Source organism: Erigeron canadensis, chromosome 8 (assembly GCF_010389155.1).
Source record: "Erigeron canadensis isolate Cc75 chromosome 8, C_canadensis_v1, whole genome shotgun sequence".
NCBI classification, from domain to species: Eukaryota; Viridiplantae; Streptophyta; class Magnoliopsida; order Asterales; family Asteraceae; genus Erigeron; species Erigeron canadensis.
Window position 1 is genome coordinate 16,883,782 of NC_057768.1, and position 17,150 is coordinate 16,900,931.

At 33.0% G+C, this 17,150-nt stretch overlaps 2 protein-coding genes across 2 annotated transcripts; one reads left to right on the forward strand and one right to left on the reverse strand.

The window, feature by feature from the left end:
- The first annotated feature begins 869 nt into the window (after positions 1-869).
- LOC122579618 (UDP-glucuronate:xylan alpha-glucuronosyltransferase 1-like) lies at positions 870-9,475 on the forward strand. The gene is made up of 4 exons (XM_043751823.1): positions 870-1,105; positions 6,706-6,918; positions 7,329-7,954; positions 8,338-9,475. Exons 1-4 carry the CDS (start codon positions 1,080-1,082, stop codon positions 9,351-9,353), a joined length of 1,881 nt encoding a protein of 626 aa, XP_043607758.1. The 5' UTR covers positions 870-1,079; the 3' UTR covers positions 9,354-9,475.
- Positions 9,476-14,540: 5,065 nt separating this feature from the next.
- On the reverse strand, positions 14,541-16,712 carry LOC122578577. Its single transcript, XM_043750561.1, has 5 exons — positions 15,891-16,712; positions 15,694-15,751; positions 15,509-15,592; positions 15,073-15,208; positions 14,541-14,972 (listed from the first exon to the last, which is right to left on the reverse strand). Exons 1-5 carry the CDS (start codon positions 16,618-16,620, stop codon positions 14,676-14,678), a joined length of 1,305 nt encoding a protein of 434 aa, XP_043606496.1. The 5' UTR covers positions 16,621-16,712; the 3' UTR covers positions 14,541-14,675.
- Between the last annotated feature and the right edge of the window lie 438 nt (positions 16,713-17,150).

Here is a 17,150-nt window from a genome sequence, read left to right on the forward strand (position 1 = left end):
ATATGTGAGGATGAGGACTTACTAGGTATAAGTTCTATGTAGTATGTACTCTGGATACCAAGACAATACATGCACACGAGAGAGTTACGATGCTTTAAAATGCATGTTTTAATTACCATTATGATACCATATATGTTGATAGGAAACGAAATAATTAAAGATGTTTATTTCCTATCGATACTATGCTTCACATATTTTGCACAATAAGATATGAGAGGGGATTTCATCAAGTTAATTCCTCAACTTGAGTTAAGTTAGGGAAATCTTGACCATTGAATAAAAATTAATATCTTTAAATCTTAGCCGTTGACTTTCATCTAAGGGTCAACACACCACAACTTCCCCATATACATATACATATTATATATATTAGATCAATATCGATCTATATACAAAGCATTAATCCATTCTTTTTAGAAACACAAGTACTTTACCGTTGAGAGGCATAACAACAATATGTGTATCCATAATCCATATTTTTCTTTTTCCATGACTGGGTTATAAATTAAAGAATAGCCAAACTAGAGATACGAGGAGTTACAATAAACAAGACTAATTAAATAAAAATCGCTTGACTTGTGGTCTAAGTCATACGAGGAGTCCAACATTACAAGAGAAGTTATGATCTCTTTATCGAGCTGTCTCATCCTAAATCCACCACCCACCCAACCACTGCCATCCCCTTCCCTTCCCTTCCCTTCCCTTCCCTTAGCTTCCTTCTTTTTCATTACACCAACTCTGATTACGTAAAGCTACTACATACCAGCACACCTTTTGACACATCCTATCATTCATATACCATATGATCCACATACGTTGGCTTGTCCCTCTCTTTTACATATATACATCATACATATATATCTCCTCTTAATTCGATCGTATACACATTCTATTTAATGTTGTAACAACACCAATATTTATTTCATTTCTTTTCATTTCATATAGATTCACCCACTATATATATATATATATATAGCCTACTGCTTCTTTTTATAAAGTTTTCAGTTCACATAACCACCTAGCTATATATAGGAGCTAGCCCAAGTCCTTATTTCTAGTGGCTGATCGACCCGTCTGTCATGGAGAATAGACAATCATATTCCAAGTAAGCTACTTCATTTCATTTCGTCTTTCAAAACCCTTGGCCGGTTAATTAATGATACATTTTGCATCATATCCTTGTTATGTTTTTGATGTGGTCATTAGTTTGAGTTATATAGGAGTATATAGGACAACCACAAATTAATTCGTTTTTGCTATTTTATTGTTCCAAATGTTACCTTCTTTACAGTATAACAAAACTTGGAATCAATATTGTTCTTTTAATTAAAGGAGAGAGCTCCATATCACATATAATCTTTCCTTAGTTATTCACATGGGGGAAGTTGAGATGTATAGAGCCTTACGCTATTACAACGGTGTAGAAAGGTTGCTTCTTGGTTCCATCTAAGATAGATTAGGACCTACAGACTTGTAAGACATAAACAAATACAATCCTTGACCTCTGTATTCAGAGGCAAGCTAGGGCGTTAACCAGTTATCCAACCCTGCTGGTTAATGTTTTATGTAACTTAATTAATGTCATCAGGTTAATAACTTTTACTACATAGATACAAATTTATCAAAAGCTTATGTGTTTTAAAGAATTGAAATATCAAAGCTTAATAATAACAGTTTTACCCCTGTTAAACCCCGGCCTGGTCTCACAGCTCACAGTTTGATGATCATCATGTCCCTTAACTTATAGGTTCCCCCATTTCAACTTAACAATGCATCTTTTCAAACAGGAAAGAAACTTAATTAAATCCGACCCATGATGTAAAAAACTAGGTTAAGATCGTTTGAATTAATATATATGATCAATTGCTTGGCTTAATTCATATTGAAATATATAAGTTTTTGATGCTTACACAATCGATCTTAACTATTACGAGTATTTAGACTCCTTGTTATTTGGCTTTAATTGATCAACCATCAGATTCCATTAAGGCGGTATATCATCCGATCCATTATTCTTGCAAGATGTTAATTAAGCAAGTTCCATCATGAAATTAAAACTGCACTCGTAGTATAAAAAACGATGTGCTTTTTTGGCATGCTTCATGTAACAGACAAACATTAATATATTATATACATTTCATACATGTAAAGCTTAATTTGATAATATATATATAAAATTAAAGCTTAATTATATCCAACAAAAGCATATTCATGGAATATATTGATTTGTAACACCAAAAGTTATTATTTAATAACCTTTAAAATATTTAAAAATAATCAATCCATACATGAGTAACAATTATTATAAATACATACAGTCTGAAATTCTTAAACGACATGTGTCGTCGGGTTTGTTATGATTTCGTTTTTGTTAATGGATAAAGAGGCAGCGGTAGGTGAATGAAAAGGATGATCAAGAGTTGAGGTGCACCTAAATTAGGTTGGTGAAAGCTATTATTATTCGTGTGGTCATTTGACCATCTCTAAAAAGTGTCGTAATGATGATTGAATATCATTTGACTATTATAAGTTTTCTTTTATAAGCCTACATATGTCAACGACTTTAATTACTTCCATTTTTACTTTTAGGTTTTAACTTTTATATAAAATCAATTAACCGACTTCCCAGCCTTTTTCACTTGATAATTAACCAATTAAGGCTCCACTAGCTAGACTAAGTTAACAATTAATACTACAAACAATTAATTAAGTATCTATACTATCTTATAATTATTATCATTATCTCTCATAAAAGTGTTAGACATAAAATTATCGTTTTATTCTTAATAAATTAATTAACATCATCAATTCTTTATTTTCTAAAATATTCTCACTACCCCTTTACATCAATTATATTAAATCAATTACCTATACTCACCACCAACAACAGTTCACCACGACCGCCGTCACCACCAACACTCGTCGTCACCATCAAACCGCCGTCGCATCGTGCGGCTATAATGCTCTGGTTAATAATAAATAAATTCGAACGCAAAGCGAGTTGGTTTTTGATAACGCTTAATAATCCAAAGAGTGGACCCCACCCCCGGCCACATAGAACATTCTTGTTCACCGCCTGACCGAAAATGAGGTCAAACTTGAAATAATTAAAAGCAACCTCTATATGAATGTCCTAACCATGGGTCATTAGATATACAACCATAATTAAGCCTTTCAAAGATTATTTGCGATTGAGAAATGATATTTCTACAACAACTTTTAACCATCTACAACAAATCTTGCATGGTACAGTTATACACTACGCAATAAGTTTATACGTTTGTTGTAGATGGCTAAAACTTGTTGTATAAATATCACTTCCCTTTGCAATTTAGCAAATCTCAAGTACTTTATGTCAAGTGGGTAGAGATTCTCTCAAGTTACTCCAATTTGAGAGATAAAGTTAAAAAAATCTTGACCTTTAAACTAAAATCAAAGATTACGGTACAAAATTAATTATTAAATTTTACACTTAATTTTTAATCAAGAATTGGGATTTTTTTTATAAGACCAAAACATGAGAGATTCTCCATCCATATCAGGTTTAGTTTCTTTAATTGCCATCACACAAAGGCAATAGGTGGAATATAATAAATAAATAGATAAAATGAATGCCATTTTTTTTTTTGGAGAATACACCTTGTCGAAAGTGTTGCATGTAATATCCTATGAAGACTAGAGGGTAGTATCCTTGTAATGTCACGACCTTGAATGTGCCATGAAAGAACCCATTATTAACATGGTTGTAGCCTAGATGCACTACAAATAATGTTACATTTCCTCACACTTTTAGTTAATTAGTGTAAACAAATTAAAAAATTTGTCACGCTTTTATGTGTGTAAAAATATATAGAACTAAAAGTGTGTAAAAATTTCTCCACACTAAAAAGTGTGTAGAATTTAAAGTTCACACTTTTTAGTGTGAAATTCTATAACTAAAAAGGTAGCGTGAACAAATGAGATGTTACAAAATAATTATGAAAAGTGTGAACTTTTAATTCTACACACTTTTTAGTGTGAAAAAATTTCTACACACCCTTGGTTTAACATATTTTTACACATAAAAGCATGACAAATTTTTTAATTTGTTCACACTAACTAATAATGTGGACAAATGCAAAATTATTTGTAGTGATGGAAGATGAAAGTAATTATAACGTTGATGGTTAGATCGATCGTTGGAAAGAAAAAACCTAATTCTTTTTACATAACTAAACAAGTAACATAATTAGAAACATATATGTATTAATTAGATAAAATAAATAAGATAAGTCATAGTTAAGTGCCTAAGTGGCATAATAGACTAGTGGTAACTGGTAAGAGATGCATATTTTTATGATTCAGAGAACTTCATACACATCTTAAACTTAGTAAAGAATTACTTTTTCTCTTCATCAGCATCGTTAAACAAATTCAAAACGATTTATTGTTACAAATAACAAAAAATCAAATAAAATGAGCCTAGTTAAAATTGAGAAGTTGATATACTCAACTATTGGGTGAAAACCACACAACTACATTGATTATGTAAATAGAGTCTAAAGAAAATACAATTGAAAAATCGAAATGATTTATCATAACTATCATTATCATGAGTCTTGCCAAAGGAAAAATTAAGATAATCGTGAGATTATTAAATAGTTGAGATTCACCTGGACACTAGTCTGGTTAGAGGATTAAAGGGTACCAAATGGTACATGGGATCAGGGGTTTTCAACTTCTCATCCAATAACCTTTTAACCAAGTAAAAATTTTATCGTATTAAAATAAAAACGAACATTATCATGTTATGTTAATCTATAATTATATTATAAAGCAAATACTGTTTTTTATTAATTTGAAGTTTAAGTTTCAACAGTTGAGTTTCAATAGTTGATCAAAATCACATTACATCAATAACCTAAACTACTCACAGCCACCACCACCACTATCAATGATTGCCCACCGCTGTGCGCCATTACCACCCGTCAACCGTCACCCACTACCTTCGCCACCTTCACCACCACCGCCGCCGTCATTATGCCGTCGAATTGTGCGGGTATAATTTAATTTTTTTCAAAATGAAAATTGATTTCTGATAATAGTAAATATTTTTTTCGTTTCAATTATAAAAACAATAAATGAAATTTGATTGGTGATAATAATTTTGATAGATCATGTTAATGTTAATATAACCAAAATTTGTTTACTATATTCAAAATGGGAATTGATTTCTAATGATAGTACATTTTTTGTTATCAATTTTGGTAATATTAAAAGGGAAAATGATTCGTACCGCAGATTTTACTTAAGTTTAGGTCCTGTCGTTTTAAGAAAAGTTATAAATTAAACCTTTGAATTTGATAAACATACATAGCGCCCTGAATTTTACATAGTCCTCCCTGAATTTTACATAGTCACCCTTGTTTTACCTAAAATAGGTACTGCATACTTTACCTAACCTTTCCTGATATTAAAAAGTTTATTATATTGTTCATTTCAAATTTTCAAATATTTAGACAGTCATATATATTAATTGGTCAATTAGAAAAATTGATACATTCTTTTAAATATTAGTATATACTAATACCATTAAAAATTTCTCTCAAATTATTAAAAAGTTTTTTTGGGTGATTTTGTAAGAGAATACGTATATCATTTTTTGGTCATTTATATTCTATGGCTTAATCCTGAATATTTTTTACATAAATTATAAGTAGCAATGAAAAAGACTACAGAACTAATTATACTTGTTATTAATGTACTTCTTTAGCTGGAAGATTGCTTAGATCGCGTTTAGTTGTATAAAATATTTTTTGGTTTTACATTTATAATTTTCTAAAATATGAAAGAAGATTTTTAATCTTTAAAAAATAAATGAAAATTTTGAAAACGCATTCAAAACTATAAAATGAAAAACAACTTGAGGTTTTTGAAATTTAAAAAAAAGAAAAATGAAAAGTAGAAAACAATAAAAAAAAAAAAAAGTGTTTTATAATTTTCCATACAAAAGTAATAAACAATGTTTTTATTTTTATGGAAAATATTTTTGAAAAACTATGATTTGAACGTATTTTATGTTTTTCATGTTTGTTTGGAAAACAAATGTGAAAAACAAATGGTGTTTTACCAATTAAACGCACCCTTAGGGCGCGTTTAGTTGTGAAAAATGTTTTTTAGTTTTTAATTTTTAATTTTTAATTTTTAAGAAAATGAAAAGAGCTTTCCATCTATAGACTACAAATGAACGTTTTAATAAACGAGTTCAAAACTAGAAAATGAAAAATAATTTGAGGTTTTCATAATTTAGAAAATGAAAAGTGAAAAACAATTAAAAAAAAAAGTGTTTTCTAATTTCCTGTAGATTAATGGAAAATAATGTTTTCTATTTTTATGAAAAACAATTTTGGAAAACTATGATTTGACTACGTTTTATGTTTCCCACATTTCATTGGGAAACAAAAACGAAAAACATTAGGTATTTTCATCCTATAACACATGCTTAATAATTCCAAGGTGATGTTTTTAAAAATAGTTGTCTCTAGCCATACCAAGAGGAATATGTATACAGTATACTACAGAATTTGATCATCTACCGATTACCTTAAAAAGTGTCTACATTGTGCAACTTATATGTTTTGTATAGTGCTCAAAGTAAAATTAATGCATGATTTACTTCTCTTTCAGTTCACTTACATGTCTTTGTTACTTGGACACGATTTTCAGCGATGAGATATGCAAAAGAAGGTTGCCAAGAAGCAAATTAGAGGATGATGAGAAGCCCATTTCGATCTCTGTACATGATAAACCTGGAAACTGCAAGCACAAACCATCGAAGCCACTACTACTTGTCGTTGTGCTCTCAACTTTCATCATAATCACATACTCTCTTACGGGTCATCACAACCGCGACACCTATATCTCTCATGCTGTTTCCAAGTACAGTAAATCACTTTGCCCTTTATCAATCAAGTTTGGTTAATATTCAGTACGTAGAATATATAGCAAGATGCTATAATCTTACTCTTTGCTATACTCCCATCAGTCCCAATTTAAATGTCAAAGGTTGACTTTTTGAGTCTTTGTTATTTAACTTTGATCTCAAATATCTTTTTTCATGATATATAATACTTGATATATATTATATGATTAGATTAGGTTTTAAATTAATTTTCATTGATATAATTTTCATCAAGTATTATATAAAAAAAACAAAAATATTGTACAGTCAAAATCAAAGAGAAAAGACTCGGAAAGTCAAACAATGTGTTTTTTGTTTAATGGGCATTTGTTTGCTTGAAACAAAAGTGGAGTGTTATTAATTGTATGATTCAATTTTTTACAAACAGGTGGAAATGGGGTGGTGGACTAGATCAGAGATACATATCACATTTAGAAATAAACTGGGGTGATGTATCAAGTGTTATGCACAAATTATCTACCAAAAACCACATGAGTCATGGGATTGGATTCTTAAATTTTCATGATAAAGAAATTAGTGACTGGAAGACGCATATTACAACGATTAGAGAAGATCAAATCATTAATCTTGAACTTGATCCTGTTGATGAAAATGTGACATGGGAATCACTATATCCTGAATGGATCGATGAAGAACAAGAAGAAGAAGTTCCGAGCTGTCCCACCCTGCCTAGACTCGGCGTGCCAAGGAAAATTCTTGATTTGATTGTGGTTAAGCTTCCTTGTAGAAATGAGGCGAATTGGTCAAGAGATGTTTCAAGGCTTCATTTGCAGGTTGCAGTTGCCGGGCTTGCAGCCTCATCTAAAGTGAACCATCCAGTGCACATAGTTTTTGTTACCGAGTGCTTCCCAATTCCAAACCTATTTCCTTGTAAAAAACTTGTGGCTCGCCAGGGAAATGTCTGGCTGTATGAACCAAATTTGAAGGTGTTGCGTGAAAAGACTCAACTACCAGTTGGATCATGTGAACTCGCATTGCCTTTTAAACCTCAAGGTTAGCCGGTTATTTTAATGCCATCAAAACAGTTAGTATCATCATTTTTAAAGTTTATAAATAATTATTACTATTTTCATACCAATTTATATGTTCTAGTTTGACTTGCCGCATCTTTCATTTTCAACTTTGACCTTAAATATTTTTGTTTGTGTTAATATAGTATTAGATTTAATTTATATCTATGAATATACGGTACTCAAAACCCAATCCATTCATATATTTTACATAAGGATTATAAGACATAACCGAAGATATTTACGGTCAAAGTTGAAAATGAAAGACTTGGCAAGTCAAACTGGGAAAATATATGATTATATGTATCTGGTAAATGGTTTTATAATGATCCTGTAACTAATTGTTCTGTACATTATTGTAAATAGATGGAGATTATATAGGGAATGTTCAGAGGGAGGCGTACGTGACAATCCTACATTCAGCTCATGTTTATGTTTGTGGAGCAATTGCGGCGGCACAAAGCATTAGGATGTCAGGTTCAAATCGTGATCTTGTGATACTTGTAGATGAGACAATCTCTGATTATCATCGAAGTGGACTCGAGCTGGCAGGATGGAAGATTAGGACGATTCAACGAATAAGAAACCCAAAAGCAGAAAAAGATGCATACAATGAATGGAACTATAGCAAGTTCCGTTTATGGCAATTAACAGATTATGAAAAGATCATTTTCATTGATGCGGATTTGCTGATTTTAAAAAACATTGATTTTTTGTTTGGTATGCCTGAAATCTCGGCTACAGGTAACAACGGGACATTGTTCAACTCAGGTGTGATGGTGATTGAGCCATCAAATTGTACATTTAATCTTCTAATGGATCATATCAATGAGATCACATCCTATAATGGCGGCGATCAAGGGTATTTAAACGAGATCTTCACTTGGTGGCACCGGATTCCTAAAAGCATTAACTTTTTAAAAAACTTTTGGATTGGGGACGACGACGAGACCATAGAGAAAAAAACACGCCTTTTTGGAGCCAACCCCCCAGAGCTTTATGTACTTCATTACCTCGGCATGAAACCATGGTTGTGTTTTCGTGATTACGACTGTAACTGGAACTCGGATATATTTCGAGAGTTTGCAAGCGATGTCGCACATGATCGGTGGTGGAAACTGCATGATGCAATGCCTAGTCAGTTGCATCAGTTTTGCCTGTTAGAATCAAGGCAAAAAGCACAACTTGAATGGGACAGAAGGGAAGCCAAAAAGGGGGCGTTTAAGGATGAGCACTGGAAAATTAAAATAAGAGACCCAAGATTAAAAACGTGTATTGACAATTTGTGCTCATGGAAATCCATGTTGAAACATTGGGGTGAAAAGAATTGGACGGATGATCAGAGTTTTCCAACACCAACTGCCATGGCTAAACTCAGTTAGTACACATTTGTATGTAAAAGTTCATAAAGTTGATCAATTTTTTTGTATGTAGTGTTTTGGTTTTGTAATAAACATAATTTTCATATTATTATGGGAATTTTTTTGTGTTTTTTTTGAGCCAATTTACTAGTACGTGTTACGTTTGTGTATCATCATATCCAATCCAACGTTCTTATAAATGCTGGTAGAGGTGTAGTGGCATTGTGTTCTTAGTGAGCTCTGAATTTCCCAAAATACCCAAAAATATTGACCATTTATATATATATGAAACTTTAGGTGGGTAGTCAACTTACGGGTTCTCTTATTTGGCCAAATACTTTGTTTCTTGTGAGTTATCCAAGAGGCTCACTACTCCCCCTCATTTAATACCATGCGAGTTTTTATGGTTTTGTTTGGTACGGGTTTTTCTATGAAGACAATGAAGCCTCTTTGGCTTCCAATTTCGAAATGACGCCTGAGTTTTGTTTCAAAGTCTTTACACTATTAAGCCCACAATGATCGACCACTCCAAAAAACATATGTTGTAGAATAAATTTTTTTTCAAAACCTTATATATAGTCGTTTGTCACATGTGAACAAAAAACGTGAACATATTCATTCACAAATTCATAAAAGGCTAATTTGAAGGTTTTTAAAAAAGTTTCATCTACAACATATATTTTTATATCATTTCACATGTGAATGAACAAAAAAGACATGTGAACAAATATATAATTTAAGAGTTCTCATGGTTCTTACAAAAAAATGGTTCTCAAAATAAGGAAACACTCTCTCTCTCTCTCTCCCTTTATATATATATATATATATATAGGGTAAAGTTATTTTAAGAACTCTTTTTTTTTTTGCGAGAACCATTGAGAACTTTTCGAATAAAGCCCAACCGATGATTGTTCTTTACATGAAAATTTTTTTTGATTGTTTTTCGAATAACTTATGTGTAATTTTGAAGTTTATAATTATGTGGAGCATGGAATATCATCCGTTATACAATTATGTGGAGATTTGGATTCTTGATCACATGTGCACGAATATTGCTATAATCACATGTATAATATAAGGCTGTCGGGTATCTAAGTTTAGGTGTGGAACACTCACATATTGTTTTTTTAATCCATAAAAATCATGGGGGCCATGCATTTATTCATTAAACAATAAATAGTAAAATATTAGTATGTGAGGAGTTCCACACCTAAGCTTAGGTGCCGGACAACCTTATATTCCCTTTTCCCTATGTATATATATATATATACATATATATATATATATATATATATAGGGTGAGGATCCTGGAAGAAGGTGTCTTAAGGAGAGAAATAAGAGAAGGTCCTATTAGCTAATCAGAACGCGACATGTGTCAAAATTTAAAAAAAAGTGTGGTGGCAATTTTGTAAATAAAATAAAGTTTTGTGAAGCTTGGTCAACTTGGGCTCTCAGTGGGTTGGGTCAGCTTGGTTTAGGTCACCTTGATCAGTCATCTTGGAGTCTGGGTCAGTTTGGGGTCTGGGTTGGGTCAGCTTGGGGTCTGGTTCAGGTTGAGTCAGCTTGACACAATTTACACATAATTTACACAAATGTAGATTATGGGTTTTGGGTCAGCTTGGGTTCTGGGTTGGGTCAGGTTTGGGTCAGCTTGGTGTCTGGTCAGGTTGGGTTAGCTTGGGGGTTGGGTTAGCTTGACACAATTTACACATAATCTACACAAATGTAGATTACGGGTTTGGGTCAGCTTGGGATGGGTCAGCTTGGGGTGAGTCATCTGGGGTTGGGTCAAATTGAGGTGGATTGAGTCAGCTTAGGTTTGAAGTCAAATTATTTAAAAAAATGTTACCGCGCATTTTTTTAGAGGCGACGTGTCACACTCTTAATAGCCAATAGGACATTCTCTCCTTAACACACCTTCTCATTTGATCTCTCTCCTATATATATATTTATATATATGGGGATGGGAATATAAGGCTGTCGGGTATCTAAGCTTAGGTGTGGAACACTCACATATTGTTTTTTTAATCCATAAAAATCATGAGGGCCCATGCATTTATTCATTAAACAAGAAATATTAAAAATATAAGTATGTGAGGGTTTCACACCTAAGCTTAGATGTCGCCCAACCTTATATTCTCTTCTCCCATATATATGTATGTATAGTAATCTTGCTTTAAGAAAATGAGAACAAAACATGCTACTGACTTTCTGTACTCAATAATCTTTATATAGCCTTTAGACTATTGGTGGGTGGGTGGAGGGGGGGCACAATGGGGCTTCCCACATGAAGGGGTATTTATTTTTATTTTTGTCATTTTTTTTGTTTTAATAAATATAAATAATATATATATAAAATATATTACCTTATAATAAATTATATAAATATTAAAACACATCAAACATTTTGTTAAAATAAAAGACAAACATTACACGCATTTTATTTAACATAAAAAGATAAAAACTACTAACCGTCATCACTAACATATTCATTTAAGTTGTCATCGCCGTCATCGTCTGGCTGTGTAGCGACACGTGCCCTGTTCGCCCATACATGATCAACCAAATCCGCTTTCAGCATATTATGTACTTCCCTATTTCGAACCGCTTCCCCATTTGCAATACGTTGTTCAATCGGCGTTTGTTGCATCCAATATTCGGATTAAAGTCTTGGCAGAAAGCTTTGTCTTCATCCTGTAAGATCATGTTATGCAAGATTATACAAGCATATACCACATCAATCATAGTTTATTTTTTCCAATATCGTGCCGGATATTGTATAACATGCCATCTTTTTTTGAGTATACCGAACGCCCTCTCAATAGACTTGCACGTCGACTCCTGCTTACGCATAAACAATTGCCTTTTTTCATCAAAGGGGTCAGTGAAAGTCCTCACAAACGTCAAAAAATAAAATAAAATATATACCATCTGTTAAGTAGTATTCACTCTTGTAAAATTCTCGTTTGCGTAAAAGGAACCTAATTATAAATAAACATAAGTTATATAATACATATTAACTAAAAAGATAAGTAGGCGTAGTTAATAAACGTAAGTTATATAATTAAAAACATAAGTTATATAATTAAAAACAAACTTGTAGGAGCCAATCCGGAAATGATTTCCTCGAGAACGGGTGATGATTCGAATACAATGATGTTGTTGTTTGATCCTTGCTTTCCAAAGTAGGCGTTCCAAATCCATAAGTCATAACATGCAACCGCTTGAAGCATCAACGACGGGTGGCCGACATCACCTCGTGTGTGGGTACCTCGCCACGCTGTGAGACACATTTCACATGCCCAATGCATGCAGTCAAAACTACCTTTCATGCCGGGGAGTCCATGAACTTCTTCGTGAACTTCATACATACGTTGAAGATCACTCCAAGTAGGCCTCCATATGTATACGTCTTCATACAATTCGCGTATACTTTTAAATGCATATATATACACATATAAATACAATTTTAATATACTAAATACATATATATACATATATAAATACAATTTAGATATATATAAATATATATATATATATACATATATAAATAGAATTTAAATACAAGATTTTCAAGAAGAGTTGATGCTTGAAGAACCGAGAGTTGGAGCGGTTATTTTGTTTATCTGCATAACATTTTAAAAAAGCCCAATATATACCTAGACTATTAGACCAAAATTTATGGGCCCTAACCATATTACTAATGACCCGACCTTAAAGCACCAATATAATAATAAAAAAAATGAGAAATGTTATGCTTATAGACTAATATAATGTTACAAACTAACATGTAATGTGAATTGAACCAATGATATTTGATTGTGTTTTCTCTCTCCTCTTGCTCTTCTTAATTTTCATTAGTGGATGTTTGTAAAAGTTTGTTTGTATTTTGTTTGTCACTCTAGTTTCCCTCAAGAAAAATATGTTTGCTAATTTTGCTTAAATACGAACTACTAGTCTTGAATAATCATAAATTTTATTAACAAAAACCAACAAAACTGTAAAACTAGTTGGAAGATATGATGTGGGAGCTCTTTTACATAAAAAGTTTTTTTTCTTTTGTGACATTTCTAAGCCTATCTTAGCTCTCAACATAATAGTTTGTTTCTTATTAGTTGCTCCATTTGACTGAAGGAAGTGGGGGCGAACCATGCCATTTTTCGTCCAAAGTCGCCCCAAACACCATCCCCCTTGGGCGAACCGCCTCCTAGGCGAACCACACAGGTCGCCCTTTGTTTCTTCGACTTTTGCATGGACCAAGAAATCGACATAGACTGAATTTTTTTTTTATTATCTTTCTTTCCCTTCATCCTCTATATATATACAACACTTCCCTACCCACATGCCACATGGTGTAAGTCGCCTTACTCTCCAAAGTTCACTCATTTCCACCTTTTATTAAGGAGCAACTGTTCTTACCCCACATGACACATGGTTAAATCACTCCTCCCTCCCAAACCTCCCACTCCTGTTAGTCTTAATATACTAAAATTTAATTCTACCACCGTTCAAAAAACAAATTGCTGATTATAACTCGCGATAAGACGATCGTTATAAAATAATCCCACCTTAAGGTTACGAAAGCGTTCTCCGACTCGAGTTACGGTCTTACACATGATGATAATAATAATAAACCAAAAATAATGATAATAAAAAGTCATTCAAGGTATTTACAAGCATGGTTCATGTTTATTTATAAAAATGAATTGACCCTTCACCATTTAAGGGCATATGGACCACTTAACGGAAGATGGCTGACGGATCTGTCAAATTGGACTGATCATTTAACGAAACTAACGTGGAAGGGATCATGGATGCGAAAATCATGAAAAGACAGGGACAATTTATGTAATATACTCCAACTTTTAAAGCTAAATGACACCAAACGAAATTAAAGTTTCTTATACCGTATGAGTTATGACTTGGCATAACCTTAATTTGACTTTAGTGGTCCAACTGCAATGCTAGGCTGCCATATAAAAGTAAAGCAAGCAACTTGATTAAATACCAGACAAGTGGTCACCAAGCACATGGCATAGATTCCATTTTACCACATGATTTGTCACATGATCCACATCTCTTTATTTCAACTCAATCAATTATACAACCAATCAAACCCACACTTAAAAACCATAACAGTACATTTTACCCATTTGGGTTATCAGTTAAGTTGGATGTTTAAATTACCTATTAGAGACACACGAAAAATTTACATAAATAGTAATCAACATCATCAGCAAAATACAAACCGCAATTCGAAAATTTGAAAAAGGGTGGTATGTCATGTTAGAGATCAAATAAAACATGTTAATTGCGGGCACTAATTAACTAGTAAGGATAGATTTAATTGGCAGAAACTAAAGGCTTTGACGTAGTTGATGAGGATGCTAATGCGATACATTGGTGGTGACGAGGGCAAGTGGTGAGATGGTCATTTGTGAGACCGGCTGCTTGCATAAACGAGTGGATAACAGTGGGGCCCACTTGTCGGAATCCTCTTCTCACCATGTCTTTGCTTACGCCTTCTGCTTTTGATGTTTTTACCGGCATCTTGTGACTTGACTTGTATTGTGTCGCGATTGGCTTATGGTTAACAAATCCCCAAATGTAGTTGTTGAAAGATCCATGTGCCTTATTAATCTGTCATGATTAATTAAGTTAATATCATATTGGCTTAAAGTATGTCATTGTATACTATTTTTACTCCGTAACATTAAAAAAGGTGTTAAACTTTCTATACCTCAATAATGGCTTTAGAATTGTCAATCACACCTCGGACAAGACTAACTTCAATACTATATTCACTACTAATAGATGTGATTTTTTTCTCTGAATATTTCGACACAATATCCGCATCAAATCCCGAGAAAGCTTCCCTGTAAAGTGTAAAGTGTAAGTTAAATATAACATATTCATCTACACAAATAAAAATATAATGGTAATAATGATAAATGAAAGGTTTTTATCGTGTGATGGACTTATTGCATTTACAGTAACATCATATATGAACAAGTAACTACCATATATAATCAAAGTCATTTATACGGCCACTTTGGTTTTAACAGCATAGGCTCAATAACATTGTCAATTTACATAACAATTCCAATTTCACAACAACAAAAAAATGCCAACAATTCATAATCAACAATCTTTTTCACCATTAATTAAATACCGACCTAAAGTGTTGTCTTTTCTTTAGAACAGAAGTCCAATCCGATCCAACTTGAGCACCAGTTAGAACTAATAGTTCAAACAACACCCTTCATAAGACAATCCAAATTCGTTAGCGCGCAGTTTAATTGACACTTTTCATTACAGTATAAATATGTAACAATATTAAAGAAATTGGAAAAATACTCACTTATCATCATGAGCAGGAACTCCCCATTCTTCGTCATGGTATGCAACATATATAGGGTCTGTCCAACAAGATACATTATTCACGTACTTTACTATTAAACTTGTCAATAAAACTATAACAAATTTTTCATTAACTACTACGAGTATTATAGATATAGATCGAGTAAAAGAATGAAGATGTTAGGAATTAATGTATACCTGAATTAGGGGTGATGAAGCTGCATCGTTTCTCTTCTTTATTGTTAGTAAATGAAGTTGGGTCACAAGTATAAGATGTTAGCTTATGACTACTAGAGTAGCTATCAAACTTGGAAGATTTAGATCGACCATAATGAGCAATTCTCATTTTCCTTTGAACTTGCATCACAGCCACTTGTTCTCTCCTTGCGGCCGCTATACTTCCTGGCGAATCCACAATTGATTGTGACGAATATTTCACCACCATAGAATTCGGACTTGTAGTAGCATCTCCTACTGATGAATTATGTAAAACTAGGTGATCATAATCACCACTAGCAGTGTTACTACATTTTTTATATTTCTTAACCGGGATTACGGATTTGGGAGTATTGTTGCATTTGGTTGGTAAAGGAAGTATAAGCTTGTCGGAGCTCGAATTCATGTCATTTGCATGGTTGTTACCGCCACGTTTAACCGCTGGTTGTCGTGGCGATTTTAGTTTAGGGGAAACTGGAGGTTGGTTAGTCTTAGTAGTAGTAGTTGTTGGAGCTGAGGGAATCATGGTGATGGATTTTGGTAGGGAGAGGGTTTTTTTTAGGGAACGTCGTTCGAAAAGTGGTGAGTTTCGGTTTGAATATGTGGCTGGTTGAAGGACCGGGCGGCCATTGATATCGGAAATGGTAGCGGTTGTGGTGGCTGAAGTAGTGACATCATTTGATTGGAGTTGTTTGGAGTTTGAAGAACACATGATGGTTTATTAGTTGATGTATGAATGAATGAAGATTGTATTGAATTGAGAAGCTAGGTGATGTGTTTGTTTTGAAGCAAGGGTTTGCTATAGATGAGATGGTGTTTATTTATAGTGTAAAACCAATGTGAGAAAGTGGCTACGTATAAGCTAGCTAGGTACTAATTTGAGAGAGTAAAATATATATGTTGGTGTTTAGTTTAGTTTCTTTAATTTCACCTAGGTGTTTCTAATCGCCATCAAGTCATCACCCATTTAAGATAACCCTATTATATTATATAGGGATTATGGCACCGAAATGTAACCAACTATGACTCAATGGTTATGTAATGTAGTGACTTTTTAAATTGGCTATCTAACGTAAGTACCTTCCATTTTTGTTCTTTTAACGTATCCTACCGGGTAACATCCTATTTGTAACCGGTAATGCCACGTTGTACGTAAAAAATAATAGGGATTAAGACACCGGAGTGTAACCAACTATGAGTGAATGGTTATGTAATGTGGTAACCTACGAAAGTGTTAAAACT

Coding starts and splice junctions, on each gene's coding strand:
- LOC122579618 (XM_043751823.1), top strand. CDS start 1,080: ATGGAGAATAGACAATCATATTCCAA. Junction 1,106..6,705: donor AATAGACAATCATATTCCAA/GTAAGCTACTTC, acceptor CACGATTTTCAG/CGATGAGATATGCAAAAGAA. Junction 6,919..7,328: donor ATCTCTCATGCTGTTTCCAA/GTACAGTAAATC, acceptor TTTTACAAACAG/GTGGAAATGGGGTGGTGGAC.
- LOC122578577 (XM_043750561.1), bottom strand. CDS start 16,620: ATGTGTTCTTCAAACTCCAAACAACTCCAATCAAATGATGTCACTACT. Junction 15,752..15,890: donor CTTCATCACCCCTAATTCAG/GTATACATTAAT, acceptor CTTGTTGGACAG/ACCCTATATATGTTGCATAC. Junction 14,973..15,072: donor ATTCTAAAGCCATTATTGAG/GTATAGAAAGTT, acceptor TAATCATGACAG/ATTAATAAGGCACATGGATC.